Source organism: Suricata suricatta, chromosome 12, assembly GCF_006229205.1.
Source record: "Suricata suricatta isolate VVHF042 chromosome 12, meerkat_22Aug2017_6uvM2_HiC, whole genome shotgun sequence".
In the NCBI taxonomy this organism is placed as follows: domain Eukaryota; kingdom Metazoa; phylum Chordata; class Mammalia; order Carnivora; family Herpestidae; genus Suricata; species Suricata suricatta.
In genome coordinates, this window is record NC_043711.1 from 33862864 (window position 1) to 33878329 (window position 15466).

Consider the following 15466-nt stretch of genomic DNA (forward strand, 5'->3'; position numbering starts at 1 on the left):
GATATTAACCCTTCATCAGATACATCATTTGCATCTGTTTGTTTTGTTTATGGTTTCCTTTGCTGTGTAAAAGCTTTTTATTTTGATGTAACCTAGTAGCTTATTTTCACTTCTGTTTCTCTTGCCTTAGGAGACATACTTAGAAAAATATTTGTACAGCAATGTCAGGAAAATTACTGCCTGTACTTTCTTTTAGGATTTTTTTCATGACTTCAGGTCTTACATTTAGATTTTTAATCCACTTCAAGCTTGTTTTTGTGTATGGTGTAAGAAAGTCGATGCAATTTCATTATTTTGAAGCAGTTGACTGGTTTTCCCAACACCATTTTTGAAGAAACTTTTTTCCCATTTTATATTCTTATCTCCTTTGTTGTAAAATAATTGACCCTATATTCATGGGTATATTTCTATACCTTTCATCTATGCCTCTATTTTTGTACCAGTACCATACTTTATTTGTAGTATCTTTTTTTAAATTTTTTAAATATTTTTGTTTATTTTTGAGAGACAGAGACAGCGCAAGCAGGGGAGGGTCAGAGAGAGAGGGAGATACAGAATCATAAGCAGTCTCCAGGCTCTGAGCTAGCTGTCAGCACAGAGCCTGATGCGGGGCTCGAAACCATGAACTGTGAGATCATGACATGAGCCAAAGCCAAATGCTTAACCCACTGAGCCACCCAGGCACCCCTTTTTGTAGTATCTTTACCTAGTTTTTGTATCAAGGTAATGCTAGCCTACAGAACAAATATGAAAGCTTTCCTTCCTCTTCTGACTTTTGAAATAGTTTGAGAAAAATAGGTATTAACTCTTATTTAAATGTTTAGTAGAATTTCGTAGAAGCCATCTGCTTCTGGAGTAGTGTTTGTTGGGAGTTTTCCCTGAACTACCTGAGAAGAGGAACATTTATGAATGTCTGGGGCTGGTCTATTTTGTGTGCAACAGTGGATGCTTACACAAAGCCCAGTCACCTCCTTCGACAACCACTCTGTATGAGAGTTACCATTTTTTCTTATTATTTCTTCTTCTTGAGAGAGAGAGAGAGAGAGAGAGAGAGAGAGAGAGAGAGAGAGAGAGACAGCATGAGCAGGGGAGGGTCAGAGAGGGAGACACAGACTCCTAAGATAGGCTCCAGGCTCTGAGCTGTCAGTGCAGAGCCCGATGCAGGACATGAACCCATGAACTGCGAGATCATGACCTGAGCCAAAGTGGGACGCTTGACCAAATGAGCCACCCATGTGCCCCAATAGTTACCATCTTTACCACCCCTTTGGAGTAAGAAACAAAACAAAAAACAAACTCCAAGGCTTAGCCCAGTTCTGTGGCCAGAACATGGCAGACCCGGAATTTGAACTCAGGCCCCTTTGTAAAGCAATATACTGTCCACCTTGGCTTACAAGTTAGTTGTATTTGCACATAACAGATCACCTCATTTACCAACCCAATGGCAAATCCCTCTTCACGAACTGCCCACAAAATGCTAGATGGCATAAGACAGCATACAAGATACTGGGGATGAAATTTGCTTAAAAAAAATAAGACAAGGTTTGTGGAACCTACATTCTGGTATCCATATCCTATCCGCCTGATATCACAGCATCTATCTTTAAACACAGACATATAATACTCTGGTTTCTCTTCAGACCACATAAATTTTTTGTCTTTTACTAAACACAGATATATTCACAAGCTTTTGCTATCGAATTAATACAAACTCACCAAATACTAGCTGTATGCAAGACACGGTGAAATGGTGGCAGATGCTGAATAGAAAACAGTTCTTTCTACTTCATAATTACCTGACAGGTAGGAAAAAACCTTCCCCACACGGGAAGGTGGGGAAAATCTTCTCCCACCTGAATCAGAGGCTGGTAACTAAGGAAGGTGAAGGAGTTGGATGGTGGGCACTAGGGTTTCATCATGATGATGTAAACCCAGCGGGTAGCACAAAGTGCATTTGTACAGATTTAGGCTAACTAAAACTCCTCAAGCATTTCTAGCTCCATAAAAAGCAGATGCATTCATTACACCCCAATGCAGAGGCTATTTCTACCCAAAATTTTACCACTGTATAAGCAAGAATAGCCCTAAAAAAACAAGGGGGTGCTGGTGGATGGATGTTATTTAACACAAGGAGCTTTCCCTGAGGCTACTACTTTTGTACAAGTTAATTCATAGTTTGCATAAACAATTATATTCATTTGTTTCTTTCTTTCATTCTTTTCTTTTTTGTTGTTGTTGTTTTTGGTTACCTTGTCCTTCTGGGGTTTCACCAAAGGGATTCACTTCCACCTGAGTGGCATCAATTTTCAGGAAAAGATTATACAGCTTCTTAATTTGATCTGCAGCCTAAATGAGATCAAGTACAATGAAATTACACCAAAGCAGTAAAAGAACATTTATTTTGCTGGATTAATGAAACCTTAAAAATACTAAGTTATGTCTTTATGTTCAGTTAGGTTTTCTGAAGGGAAAAAGAGAAAAGCATAATTATTTTAATTTCCACTGCTATTCATTAGAAGGAATTGCTCAACTTTCCTCCAGATACCAGAAAAGACCATTATCATGAAAACAAGAGATTTTCAGTACAGCCTAAAAAACGTTGTTAACCTTTTCATAAATTTTCATGCCCCTATTAGCCAAGCTATGATGTAGTATGAGCCATAGTATGAGTCACCATCAATAATATAAAAATATATTTTATAATAAATATAAAAATCTCCATTTAAGTAAAAGGTAAACATGATTTTGAGAGTTTATAATGACCAGGTTTTCCTTATTATGTGAAACAACAATTACTGGGTGTCTAATGGAAAATGTTGCAAGACAGGAAGATGAAAGTCCTACAGGGTGCAGTTACTAAACAGCCAGGTTCTATCAAACTAAACAGTTTGCCCCAAGGGCATAAGCCACAAAGAACCAACAGTATTCCAAGTTTCCTTGATGTTATGCCCTGACTTCATTTTTCTCAAGGCTGCTTGGCATTCACTCACCCATTCATTGTTTTCAACCAACTTTTATTAATGGCCTATGTCACAGGATGCTGGCATTGTGTCAACAGGGGTAAGGGGAAGACATCACAGATGAGGCCTGACACTACCCTGGAAAGCTCACTTGTAGTGAACACAGCCTGTGATGCAACCCAGCAAGACTGTAGTTATGGCTGAATGTTGGGGATCAGCCTCATGCTTGGCTCCATCTTGTTATTAAATTTTTTAAATTATTTTTTATTGTTGCCTAGCCATGATTTTCCTTTGACAATATTTCTGTGTATTGCTCCTGCCCTGCATTTTTGCCCTCGAATCTGGTTCTGGCTTTTCTCCATCCCTATTATGTATATCAGGGGAGCTGACACTTGTAGGCTGTTTCCAAAACCCCTGGGCTAGATGGTTTCCAGCTCAGTTCAGCCAAGGGAAGGCAGGGATAGGAGACAAGAGGTAAGAGAAATGGAAAAGCTGGGTACTTCTACCCCTCTCCTTTTGCTTTGTAGAGGCCTCTCCTCTGTTGGCTATAAGCAACCACCAGAAGTCCACCAGGGTTCTACCTTCTGTATCCCACGGTGCAGAAATAGCACTGCCTCACTTAGCTCCTCCAGCATGCAGGGAGCCACAACTTCCTGCTATGGCTTAGCTCTCCCTTGTCTCTGCCCACCCTGAAATTTCTCAACTCTTGAAGCACCATGTAACCAATTCCCTAGAATAAAGTCCCACTGTGGTAAACACGGAGAATACTTTCTTCGTTCCACTACTGACCGAAGAACTCCTAGAAACGAAATTCACATGATCTTCTTAATTTATTTTATATATATTTATAAACTTTCTTAAATCATAATTTGAAACCTAGTAGCTATAAATAAACAAACATATTATGTAAGATTGAATCTTTTTTAATACTGATTTTTTTTTTCTGGCCTGATAATAGATGTACACAAGACAAAATTTCCAAGGTACACAAGAGTCATCCCTTTGAACCTTCACCAGACTCCCCAGTCACACAGCTCCCTGTGTCTCACCTGGCAGCTGCCACCTTCCTGGCTGGTGCTTCACTGAGAGATAGTCTATGTATGTGCAAGTACACATATATCTTCATTTACCTTTTTAACAAAAACCAACTCAGTTCTATACCTTGTTTCTTTACTTAACAGAGTTTAGAGAACCTTCATCAGCCACACAAACAGAGTGATCTTATTCTTGTAAGTGGCTATATATCTTTTTTTACGTTTTATAAAACTTATTTTGAGAGAGAAACTGTGTGTGAGCAGGGAAGGGGCAGAGAGAATCCCAAGAAGGCTCCGCACAGTCATTGTGGAGCCTGATATGGGGTTCAAACCCATAAACCGTAAGATCATGACCCTGAGGTGAAACCAAGAGTCAGGAGCTTAACAGAATGAGCCACCAGGCACCACTACATAATATCTTATTGAATGACTGCATCATAATTCAGTTTACCTGTGTCTTAAACAACAGCCATTAGGTTTCCAATAACTTCACATTACTTAAAACGTGCCTTGGGGTGCCTGGGTGGCTCAGTCAGTTAAGCATCCGGCTTTGGCTCAGGTCATGATCTCATGGTTCGTGGGTTCGAGCCCTGTGTCGGGCTCTTTGCTGATAGCTCGGAGTCTGGAGCCTGCTTCTGATTCTGTGTCTCCTTCTCTCTCTGACCCTCCCCTGCTCGTACTGTCTCTCTCTGTCGCTCAAAAATAAATAAAAAGCAAAAAAAAAAAATTTAAAAAAATGTGCCTTATCTATCTCTATATGTGTATCCAAAGGATAAATTCCCCAGAGGGAAGCAAAGAAAGGGGTATGGGGACTTTAAATAATAAAAGATGATCTTAAATAATTCTTGGTAAAAGCTCTCACTCATTTCCCATTACACAAACCACCATTGGCTATCATTCTTCGCCAGTAAGCTAGGTAAAAATGGGTATCTCATATAGACCTTTAATTGGAACTACTCTTACTATTAGTTAATTTGAATATTATTCTCTGAGCTTAAGAGACGTTTGTTATTTCCTTTTCGGGTAATTTTGCTCATTTTCCTGTTGAGATCTCAGTCTTTTTCTCACTGAGTTATAAGAAGGGTTCTTACATGAAGGAAATTAGCTCTTCACCCCATTAAATTGCAGTACTTTTGTCCTTTAACATTTACCTTCCACCTAGAAGTCTGTTACTTCTGCCACATGGACCAGTAATAATGGGACTCTTCCTTCAGAGCTTCTAGCTTTGGGTCAGACTTTTAAGAGGGGTGGCCTCACTCTGAGATTCTCCAATTATTTTTTCAAATACTCTAAAATTTCTTTTATTTCATGTTTACTTTTATTTTTTTTAACATCCAAATGGATTTTGAGTTACAATGCAAAGCTGATATGTAACTTGCCGCCAATTAGATTTGTACTTGGGGAGTTTTCTAGGCCATTGGTCTGAGCATGCCATGTTTTGCATGAAAGAGACATAATGGCTATTGTGGACACTTTGGCATCCACTGTACCCATACAGCCTCGCGCAGAATCAACACACAATAAACTACTGGTTCAATTAATGATTCATTGAATAAGGAGAAACGACGTAAGAGAAAAAACTTCTGGGTACATACATATATAAGATCTTATCCCAGCTTCTTTAAAACTTTCTTCTTTTTAAACATACACATACTATAAAATTCATGCTCTCAATCATTTTTTAAGTGTACAGTTTGGCAGTGTTAAGTATATTCACAGTGTCATGCAAACAAGCTCCAGAACTTTCTCATCTTGCAAAACTCAAACCCTTAGACCCATTAAACAGCAACTCCCCATTCTCCCTTCCCATTGTCTGACAATGACCATTGGATCTTCCAGCACTATGAATGTGATGACTATAGGTACCTCAGAAAAATAGAATCGTATTTATCTTTTTGTGACTGGCTAATTTTACTTAGCACTATGTCCTCATGGTTCGTCCATGCCTGTCAGAATCTTCCTGTTTCTCAAGGCTAAACAACTTCCGTTGCTGATCCATTTACTTGTCCGTGGATACCTGGGTCACTTCAAAACTTGTTAAGCCTCAGGGCGCCTGGGTGGCTCAGTCATTTAAGTGTCCGACTTCAGCGCAGGTTATAATCTCGCAGTTTGTAGGTTCAAGCCCTGCACTGAGTTCTGTGCTAGCAGCTCAGAGCCTGGGGCCTGCTTCATATTCTGTATCTCCCTCTCTCTCTGCCCCTCCCTCACTTGTGCTATATCTCTCTCAAAAATAACTAAACATGAAAGAACATTAAAAAAACTACTTCTTAAGCCTCTATCAATGTAGCTTACCACAAAGCTTGGATTTTCTAAACATTAATGCCACTATAATTACATACTAACACAGCAGTTAGGGGTATTTACTGTTATAACAGTTCATTACTGTACCAAGACAGACTATAAGCATTTTTTTGAGCAGGACTGAAGCATGATTAGATTTGTGTTGGGAGAGCTCTAAGGGATATGTGTTATAAAATCTGCAATGTAAGATCTAAAAAAAGGGAGAACCAGCCTGGCTTGGAGACAGAACGTGCCCTATTCCAGAGGCTACCCGAGTAAATGACTACAATGGCTAGGCAGCCAAAGTGTGTCAGTCTGAGTAGGTGTGATACTAGGAAATGGCAGGGCCTGGGGCAAGCTGAGGTTAGCTCCCCAGTTTTCTAAACATGTTCAAATTTAAGAAATAAATTAAACGCAAGTCAAAGGAAACATTCTGCTGTTTACCTTACAGGCAGCCAGTTTCCTACTGCCACCTACTTCCTCAGTTCAGAACCGCACTGTACACACTATTTGTTTTCTCTTCTTTTGCCACCAATTAATGTTATTTTAAGGTTGTTTGCTAAGCAATTTTAAAAAATTAGGATGCCTAAAATCAAATATCCTTTGAGCCATATGTACGAACCCTGACAAATTTACAGGTACCTTCAAAAGTGTTTGAACAGCTTGAAAATTTTAGAAATATTTTCGTTTGATTCCAGGAACTAATATCCTCAACGTTCACACATAGTTCTTAATGCTAGCCAGAAGGAAAAACCATTCCCAGAGGCATTAATGATCTTTTATTAACTGGGCCCATCAAAACTTTTCATTAGCTTAAATACTGAAGTTGCATATTGACAATTCATGGTGCTTATGTTTCAGAAACTAATAGTATAGAGGGTAACTAAAACACACTTAACAAATCTATGAATTTTTAGTCATCCTCAGCTTTCCTATGGCTTTAGTCTTTTCAACCAATTCTTGTTAAAATTAATTTTGTCAGAAACACAAATTTGGCAGTTTTTGTAGAAGGTGATATTTATTTTTCTAAGTCTAATGTGAATACTTCACTGAGTTCAGACAGAATAGTATGGGTTATAGGAAGATAATCATGTTATAAGCTGTTCATCCAAGAGAGCACTGCCTCCATATGCCTAACTATATCCTAGATGAAAATTAAGTAACTTTCAAGGTCACACTGAATCTAAGGTGCCTTAAAGGTACCATTTCTTGACCAAAGGATCACTGACTGATGATCATTTAAATGTTTTCTCTTCTTGGAGTACCTGGGGGGCTCAAATTGATTAAGCATCTGACTTCAGCTCAGGTCTTGATCTCACGGTTTGTGTGTTCAAGCCCCATATCAGGCTCTGTGCTGACAGCTCAAAGCCTGGAGCCTGCTTCAGATTCTGTGTATCCCTCTCTCTCTGCCTCTCCTCTGCTCATGCTCCGTTTATCTCTCAAAAATAAATAAAAATATTTTTAACAATTCAATGTTTTCTCTTCTTGAGAGCCTCCTCTGCTTACTGGACACTGGCTTTCTGGAACATTTCACTGATCTCTGTGGCTTAAAGAAGTATCCTAACGCAGAGGGTCCCAAATCACCACTCCAGCACACATACAGTCTCCTTGCTACTGTACAAATATAATCAGGTGTCCCTAGATGAACAAATTCCAACACACCTACAACTGAGATCCCCCCACACCCCTTCCTACTCCCTCCCCCTGTAATCACTAGGAGAACCTGACCGCTGTTCTGGGAGCCCCTGGAGAATGGCTACTTCTCATCATCTCTGTTTCTCAGGGTCCAGCAGAGTGAACAGTACTCAGGCAGTGCCCCCTCCAATTTTGCTGAGCAAATGAAGATTTAAAGCCTTTTGTTTAGTTGGCAATAAAAAAAAATGAATTCAAAACTTATTTCCTTTCTTTAATATATTTATGTCAAAAATGATGACATTACAGCTATTAATGACATTCTGAGAACCTGAATGCTCATCTTCCTTCCACAGGCAAATTCATTTAAAACCCAGAGTGTCTGAGGGTACTGAAAAAATGTGATTCAACCATTTAAAGAGCTATGACCCTTGGGGCACCTGCGTGGCTAGATCAGTTAAGTGTCCAACTTCAGCTCAGGTCATGACCTCACAGTTCGTGAGTTTGAGCCCCGCATCAGGATCTGTACTGACCGTTCAGAGCCTGGAGCCTTCTTCAGATTCTGTGTCTCCTCGCTCTCTGCCCCCCATCCCCCACTATGCTCTGTTTCTGTCTCAAAAATAAATATAAAAAAAAGAAAAAAGAGCTATGACTCTTAAATTTTCTCTTATAATATGGAGAGTGGTGAAAAGTATCCTCTGGTGTCCCTAGAACTATTACTGCCTGCTCTAGAACTCTGTTACATTCTCCTCCTGAGCGGTTGAGCCATGGGGTTAGCAGATTTTCCCACTCTAGATTTATTCTCCTGCCTATCACCACCTCCCTAGGAATCTCTTCAAAGTGGACGTCCTGGACATGTTGTAGCTCCTAATCACACATATGACGAATGTCTGCTGGACACCTAACATATGTGCCAAACACTCTGCTTCCAACAGAGCAGTGAGCAAGGCTGACAATGTCCCTTCCGTGGTACATATGAGGAACTGCAAAGGTGATTGTACTTAAGTAAGACAGAGAGGGATGTGCAGAGAGGCACATGGAAGAAGGGAATAGGGTTACGGAGAACATTCTGGAGCTGACTGTAGGACAGCGTTGCTAGAAGAGGGTGACAGTATGCAAAAGTGGTCTCCGTGACCACAACCCCACACAAGAAGCCCCACAACAAGTGTCAAGTGGACAGCTAAGCTAATTCATGACCTCATTCTCCAGAGGTGACTCCAACCATTGCAGCCCTTACTCAGGAATCCACAATTACTTCCTTTCAGCACATCACTAACCTGGCATCCCTTTAATAGTCTCAGAAGCAACAATTAGTTCCTGTAACTCTCCTCTGGCTCTCTCTCCTGAGAAGGTTTAGTCCAGATGTTCCTGCCCCTTCTTCCATCTGGAACCTGCTTTCCAGGGGAAACTTTCGTTCCAAGTTCAAGTATGTGCTGTCTTCTCTTAATTTAAAAATACATATTTTTAATGTCTTACTCTGCTTTACCATTCTATGACTTGCCCATTACTACCCTTCAATTTCTAGAGATAGAGGCAGTCAAAAGAAAAAGAAAAAGAGTGTGAATATGTTTTATTAGAGGAATGTTGCCAAACTAAATTGCAGGAAATAATCTGGAACTACTGGGAGCCCCAGGGGACCACACACATACTCACATACACACTCACATACACATACACATAGGACATGGGGTTATTAAGGTGGCTTCTCTTGGTAGTGGAAGAGGAAAACACAGCCAGTGAATTCTTATCTAACTGTGAGACAAAGAAGTTTGCTCATGTAAACATCCAATCAGGCTCTGGGGGCTGGACAAGGGCAGTGCAGGACTGTGAAGCTCAAGACAGAGTCTCTCCTTCAACAGCTCAGAGGACAATTTTTCTGTCTTTGAAGCTCTGGGATATAATTACTAAATTGGCATAATTTAAGCTGTTTTCAGTGAAATATCACTTTTAGGCCATTAATATTCATCTCAAATCCCATTAGCTATGAAAGAATAGCAATTAGCTAAGTAATGTGTATTATTAATAACAATAACAGCTGACCTTTCTGGAGTACTGACTAAGCACTTGTGTACTGAGCATACTCCGTCCTGACAAGAGGGCTCTCACTTAGGGTCTCATTATCCCCTTTCAAAGACGATGACAGTGACGTTCAGATGGGTGAATCACCAGGCATGCTGGGCGCCAGCACGAGATTCAAACTCAGGTGAGCCTGACTCTACAGCCTGTCCTAACCACTATGCGGCCTCCCGTAACTCACGGGCGGGCACTGCAGCGCTACAGAAAAAAACAGAGAGACACATACACAGCAAACCACGGGAGTCTGCGTGCAACACACACACCCAACCACACACCTGGGTATGTCTGAACACATCTCATAAATGTCCTTTTTTGAGATACAAGGGAAATATTTCTCTTCATCATAAACAACTGGGGGAAAAACAGACAATAAGTAATCCTGTGTTCTGGAGAATCACAAACATCAGAGGCAAGTAAGCAAGGTAGCAAATGTTTTCTGAAACAAGGCGTGCACAACAGCCTCCAAATGCCCAGGTACCTGGTTTTTCAAAGGCCCGTGGAAGCCTAGGTTTTCTGCCATCCGCTGAGCTTGGCTGTCCTTTATCCCTTCAATAATGTCGATTTGTTCCTAGTAAAAATGAATAAAAAAGGAAAACTCAAGACAGGCAAATGAGAAGGTTCACAACTGGGAAAGAAAATGCTCAGTATTTATTTGCAAATGAGTAATTCAAGTGTGGCACCTTTCCAGAGATCTCCGAGCAGGGCCACTGCAGCTGCCTATAGGATATGTTTTAATTAGCAGACCACCTAAAACACAGCCTTTCCAAAAACCGTATAATTCTTCAGGATGGCATGCTGACAAGACGATCGGATGCCAGTTTTCACTTTTAATTACTATACAGATGGCTCTGACGAATATTTAGTCAGTTAATTTTTATGACATCTTTTGGAAGGCTTCCAGAGTAAGGTTTTCCTGCCTAATATTGCTGTTAAGTTTAGAGCTTGTCATATGTAGGTTAAATATTACCATATGATTCAAACACCCTATTGATGATGATAATTGTTAATAATACCTGAGCTCTACAAAGAGCCATTCTCTCCATGATACTAAGTGCTGTTCATATATATTATTTCATGTTTTCTCTTCACAAATGGAATGGCTTGTTTAAATCACAGTAATTTTGAAAATGGCTAGGTATTATTGGTAAGCCAGCATGTAAAGTCTCAATTTAACTTCCAAGGTAGCTAACCTAAAAGAGAAGTAATGTGGGTGAAAATATTCTAAAACCAATCACCCAAAGTATCAGTGCCTGATTTAAACAAAGAGGTTCAAGAAATAAAATTCTTGCTTTTTGAAGGGAAACAAACTCATGTTCTAAAAGAAATAAGAAATCTTTCTGCTAAAATTTCTAATGTGATTTGATTTTTGACACTCAGAACCCAGAATTAAAAACCAGAATTACAGTTCTAAAGACCATAGAGTTTTCTTCTCAGAGCCGAGGTAGGCTGAGAAGCACTGTGTACACTTACCACATTATTTCTCACAATTCTATGGGTTGGAAATCACTGAAGTGATTCAGAACAATGAGGCTTGGAAACACTGAGATGCTTGCTGGTCTCAATGGTTAGGATTTGACCTCAGCCAGATCAGTGACAAGATACTAAGGTCAAGCTTTAAAGGACTGAAGTCCACTGACAGAATCTGGACCTCGGAGGGATTCTGGTTTACACAAGCTGTACTGAGAGAGATCAAGGCAGTCTCCAGCTCACACCTGGTCTCCTCGGAGAGCATTTCTGGATCACACACACTGTGCAGTGGGGTAGAGTAACCGAGGGGCTACTTTCCCATTGGTTAATTCTCAAGGCAATGTGGATGGAAGAAATGAGAAAGGAAGAAAAGGCAGGAAGGAGGAATAAAGGAAAGGAGGGTAAAAGCAAAGAAAAGACCCCAGATAGGGGACATCTTGGTTCTACCCAATCTCAACCTAGTGCTCAGTAAGAAAAAGGACTCAAGGTCTTCATGGCTTAAATCCCAGAAACGAATGTGCGGCTACCAGCCTCAGACTGTACATTAAAACTTTAACAGCTTGTGCAGCGATAGTCAATGAGCACAGCATAGCCAGGAATATAAACATACCTTAAAAATAAGCTCTGGATTCGAAGCTGCCACCTCTTCGATGTCAACGCCCCCCTGCGGGCTGCCCACCAGCACCGGACCGTTGCAGGACCGGTCCATCAGAATGGCCAAGTATGTTTCTCTGGAAATGTCCAAGGCTTCAGCAACCATCACCTACCACATTAGGGGGAATGTCAAATTAATTCAGCATTGAGTTCATTCCCACTTGGAAATCTATATAAACTTGCTACACAAATCAAACAGCTTCATTTCGGGATCTTTAAACCCAGTGAGTTAGCTTCCAGAGATTTGAGAGTTGAGAGAATGCCCGTTTTCACCTCCTTAATTGATCCTGCTAACTTGCTCAAGTGACAGGTATTTAGTTTGCCTCAAGGAACTTTCCCACTTTAATCTTTTCTTTTTTTCTCTCTCTTCCTTGAGAAACCCTGACACTTAAGAAAAACTCCAGGGAAGTAGTTGTTATTATAATTTGAGACATTAACAGTACATGCATATTACCATATTGATTTTTCTCAGATTGCACTGGTGGAAAACCAAGCTTGCTGCCAAAGAAAGGATTCTTTTTACAGTATATCTGATGCTTTATATGTTTATATACCTCGATCTCGTGGATTATATTGCTAATTCAATGTATACTCCCTTTTAAATTACAAATATACTATTTGCTTATTCAAAAATAATGCAAAAGGGACTGGACATAAATAAACGAGACAGTGAAAGCAGCCCCCAGATGCAGATATACAGCCCTCAGGCCTCAGCAGTTAGGGTGAGCAGGAGCCTAAATGGAACTTCTGTAATCATCAGAAAAAGTTAGCACCTTTGGGAAGATACATCCGTGCATGCGAGGACTGTGCCTGGGCAAGAGGCACGTGGCATGGAAGGCTTTCATTCTGCTCCCACTGCCTCGGCTGGCTGTCTTGCTCAGTGCACAGTCACAACTGTGTGCAGCAGGGCTACCAGGAAAAACTGCTGCTAACCCCTCTCTTTCCTATACATCTGCAAGCTTTACAGTAGTGGAAATGGCCTGTGCATGGAAGCATATTATATACACTTGAATGCTTTTGTTTCCTCTTGTGTTTTTAAAAAATTTTTTAATGTCTTATTTATTTTTGATACAGAGAGAGACAGAGCATGAGAGGGGGAGGGGCAGAGAGAGAAGGAGACACAGAACCGGAAGCAGGCTTCAGGCTCTGAGCTAGCTGTCAGCACAGAGCCTGATGCGGGGCTCAAACCCATGAACCTGAGAGCTGACCTGAGCCGAAGTCAGAGGCTTAACCGACTGAGCCACCCAGGCACCCCTGTTTTTAATATTAAAACTACAACTTGCTGCCAAACATCCTCTTTCTTCATTGTGATTAGATGGTACTTATATGTCAGTATTTATTTAACCATGTCCTTAATGACAAGACATTTATGTGGACTTCAATTTTTCTCAAATGTTACTTGAATGCTTATTTTTGTACGTGTATCTTCACTCATTTGCTTTAAGATCCCTGTAGATAAGATACCTAGAAATAAGAGGGCTAGGCTTTAGACTCTTCATATTTAAGATGTTGATAAGTACTTCCAAATTGCCTTAGAGAGAGACGCTGTACCAAATGACAGTCCAAACAAAAATGGTAAAAGATGTCTTGGATGATTTTAAAAAAGAAAGAAAAAAAAGAATATTCATAATCAGTACCAGCAGTGAAAATAACGAAAATAATGAAAGCACTTAACATTGCTTTCACTGTCTCGTTTATTTATGTCCAGTCCCTTTTGCATTATTTTTGAATAAGCAAATAGTATATTTGTAATTTAAAAGGTAGTATACATTGAATTAGCAATATAATCCACGAGATCGAGGTATATAAACATATAAAGCATCAGTAGTTCAGTAATAGGTTTCACAAAAGAAAGTCAAAAGAAAGTCACATATTAAACAGCATTTCTTATTAACTACCCAGATGCAAAAAAAATCCCACTAATTTTTAAGTCACATGAAATGGGATAAACATATGATGACCTAAAATGCTATAAAGTAATGAATTCAGAATTTCTTCTGTTCAAACACTTGTGGGATTTATCACCAGTTAAAAACAAAATACCTTATAAGTAAGAGGCATAATATTGATTATTTTATCATAAATGGTAACTCATGACTATGTAGGAAATAGTTCTTGGCACACGGTGCTAAGGTTTTCATAGAAGCATTCTGTTTTCAAGTTCACTTTCTAATAAGAGCTAGTCTAGAGAACAAGATTTAATGATTTTCAGTAGTTATTCTGAGCAGCAACACAACATTATAACTTTTTAGGATAAGTGTCATTCAAGAGTCCTATTCTTAATCTTCTAAAATGTTGACAGATGTGTGGTACATGCCATCACATTTCTATTTGTGAAGACCAGCTGTTGTCTGAACTAACTCCTGCTTGGTGAAAATAATGTACCACTCTTTAAGAAAACATTCCCAGGAATATGACGATTATCAATGGATGGTTCAGGATACTTTATATCAAGATCACTTTTTCTGACATCAACCATGCCCTCCCTACAACCCAGGATGCCTGAATATTTGAGGCAATGTTGCAGAGAGGGACTTAATGAATTCCATGAACACTCTCATCCCACCAGGAACTCAGTTAGATACATCGCAAAAATGTGACTTCATCTGTGACTGGCAAAAAACACTATCATCAACACGGCCTTTTTGCAGAGTCTTCCAGGAGAGAAAGCTTTCTCACTTACTTTACCCTACTGGACCACTGAACCTGGTTGCTTTATTTGTTTTTAATATCGTGCGGTTGAAACTGTGGATGAGTACAGTGCACAAACTATTTGTAACAGGACCATGATTAGATAAGCTTAAAAATATACTCAGTTTCTGAACTTCTCTCGCTTCTCTCGCAAGCGTCGCTGGTACTGAATCGTGAAGAACATGATGAGGAGTGTGGTCCCACCTCCCCTATTATTATTCTAGGGAACACACCTGAAATGCATTGGCACAGACTTAGAAAAAAATACCCACTGTGTATAAGTGTGTGTATGTGTGTTTAAACAGCTTCTCAATTGAACTTAGAAATAAAAGTTTCTGTAACAGGGAGACATCTACTGATGTCCAAGATTTCATAAATTTAAAAAAATGCATGTTCCTTAAAATTGCATATAATGTTATTATTAGAGAAATGTGGTAACATACATTTTGCACAGAAAAAAGACAGAAATGATATATGACAATAGTTGAGGGCGCTGAGAATCCATGGAAATTTTACTTTTTAAATTCTATATTTCTGTACTACTGGAATTTTTTTTATGTGTGTTAATCACTTTGAAAATCAGGAAAGAAAAATCACAACACTTAAAAGTAAATCATTCTAGATGTTTCCTAGCAATGACTCAATGTACAGGAATGCACTTATCTTCAGTCT

The 15466-nt window shown here is 39.6% G+C and overlaps 1 protein-coding gene across 1 annotated transcript in view; it reads right to left on the reverse strand.

Annotated features, from left to right (window-relative positions):
* Positions 1-15466, reverse strand: part of SUCLG2 (succinate-CoA ligase GDP-forming beta subunit) — a 210900-nt gene that overhangs the window by 114768 nt on the left and 80666 nt on the right. The window contains exons 4-6 of the mRNA XM_029917626.1: positions 12060-12212; positions 10461-10550; positions 2250-2346 (exon numbers count right to left, since the gene is read on the reverse strand). Coding sequence (XP_029773486.1) covers positions 2250-2346; positions 10461-10550; positions 12060-12212 — 340 coding nt within the window. The remainder of the gene's footprint in view (positions 1-2249; positions 2347-10460; positions 10551-12059; positions 12213-15466) is intronic.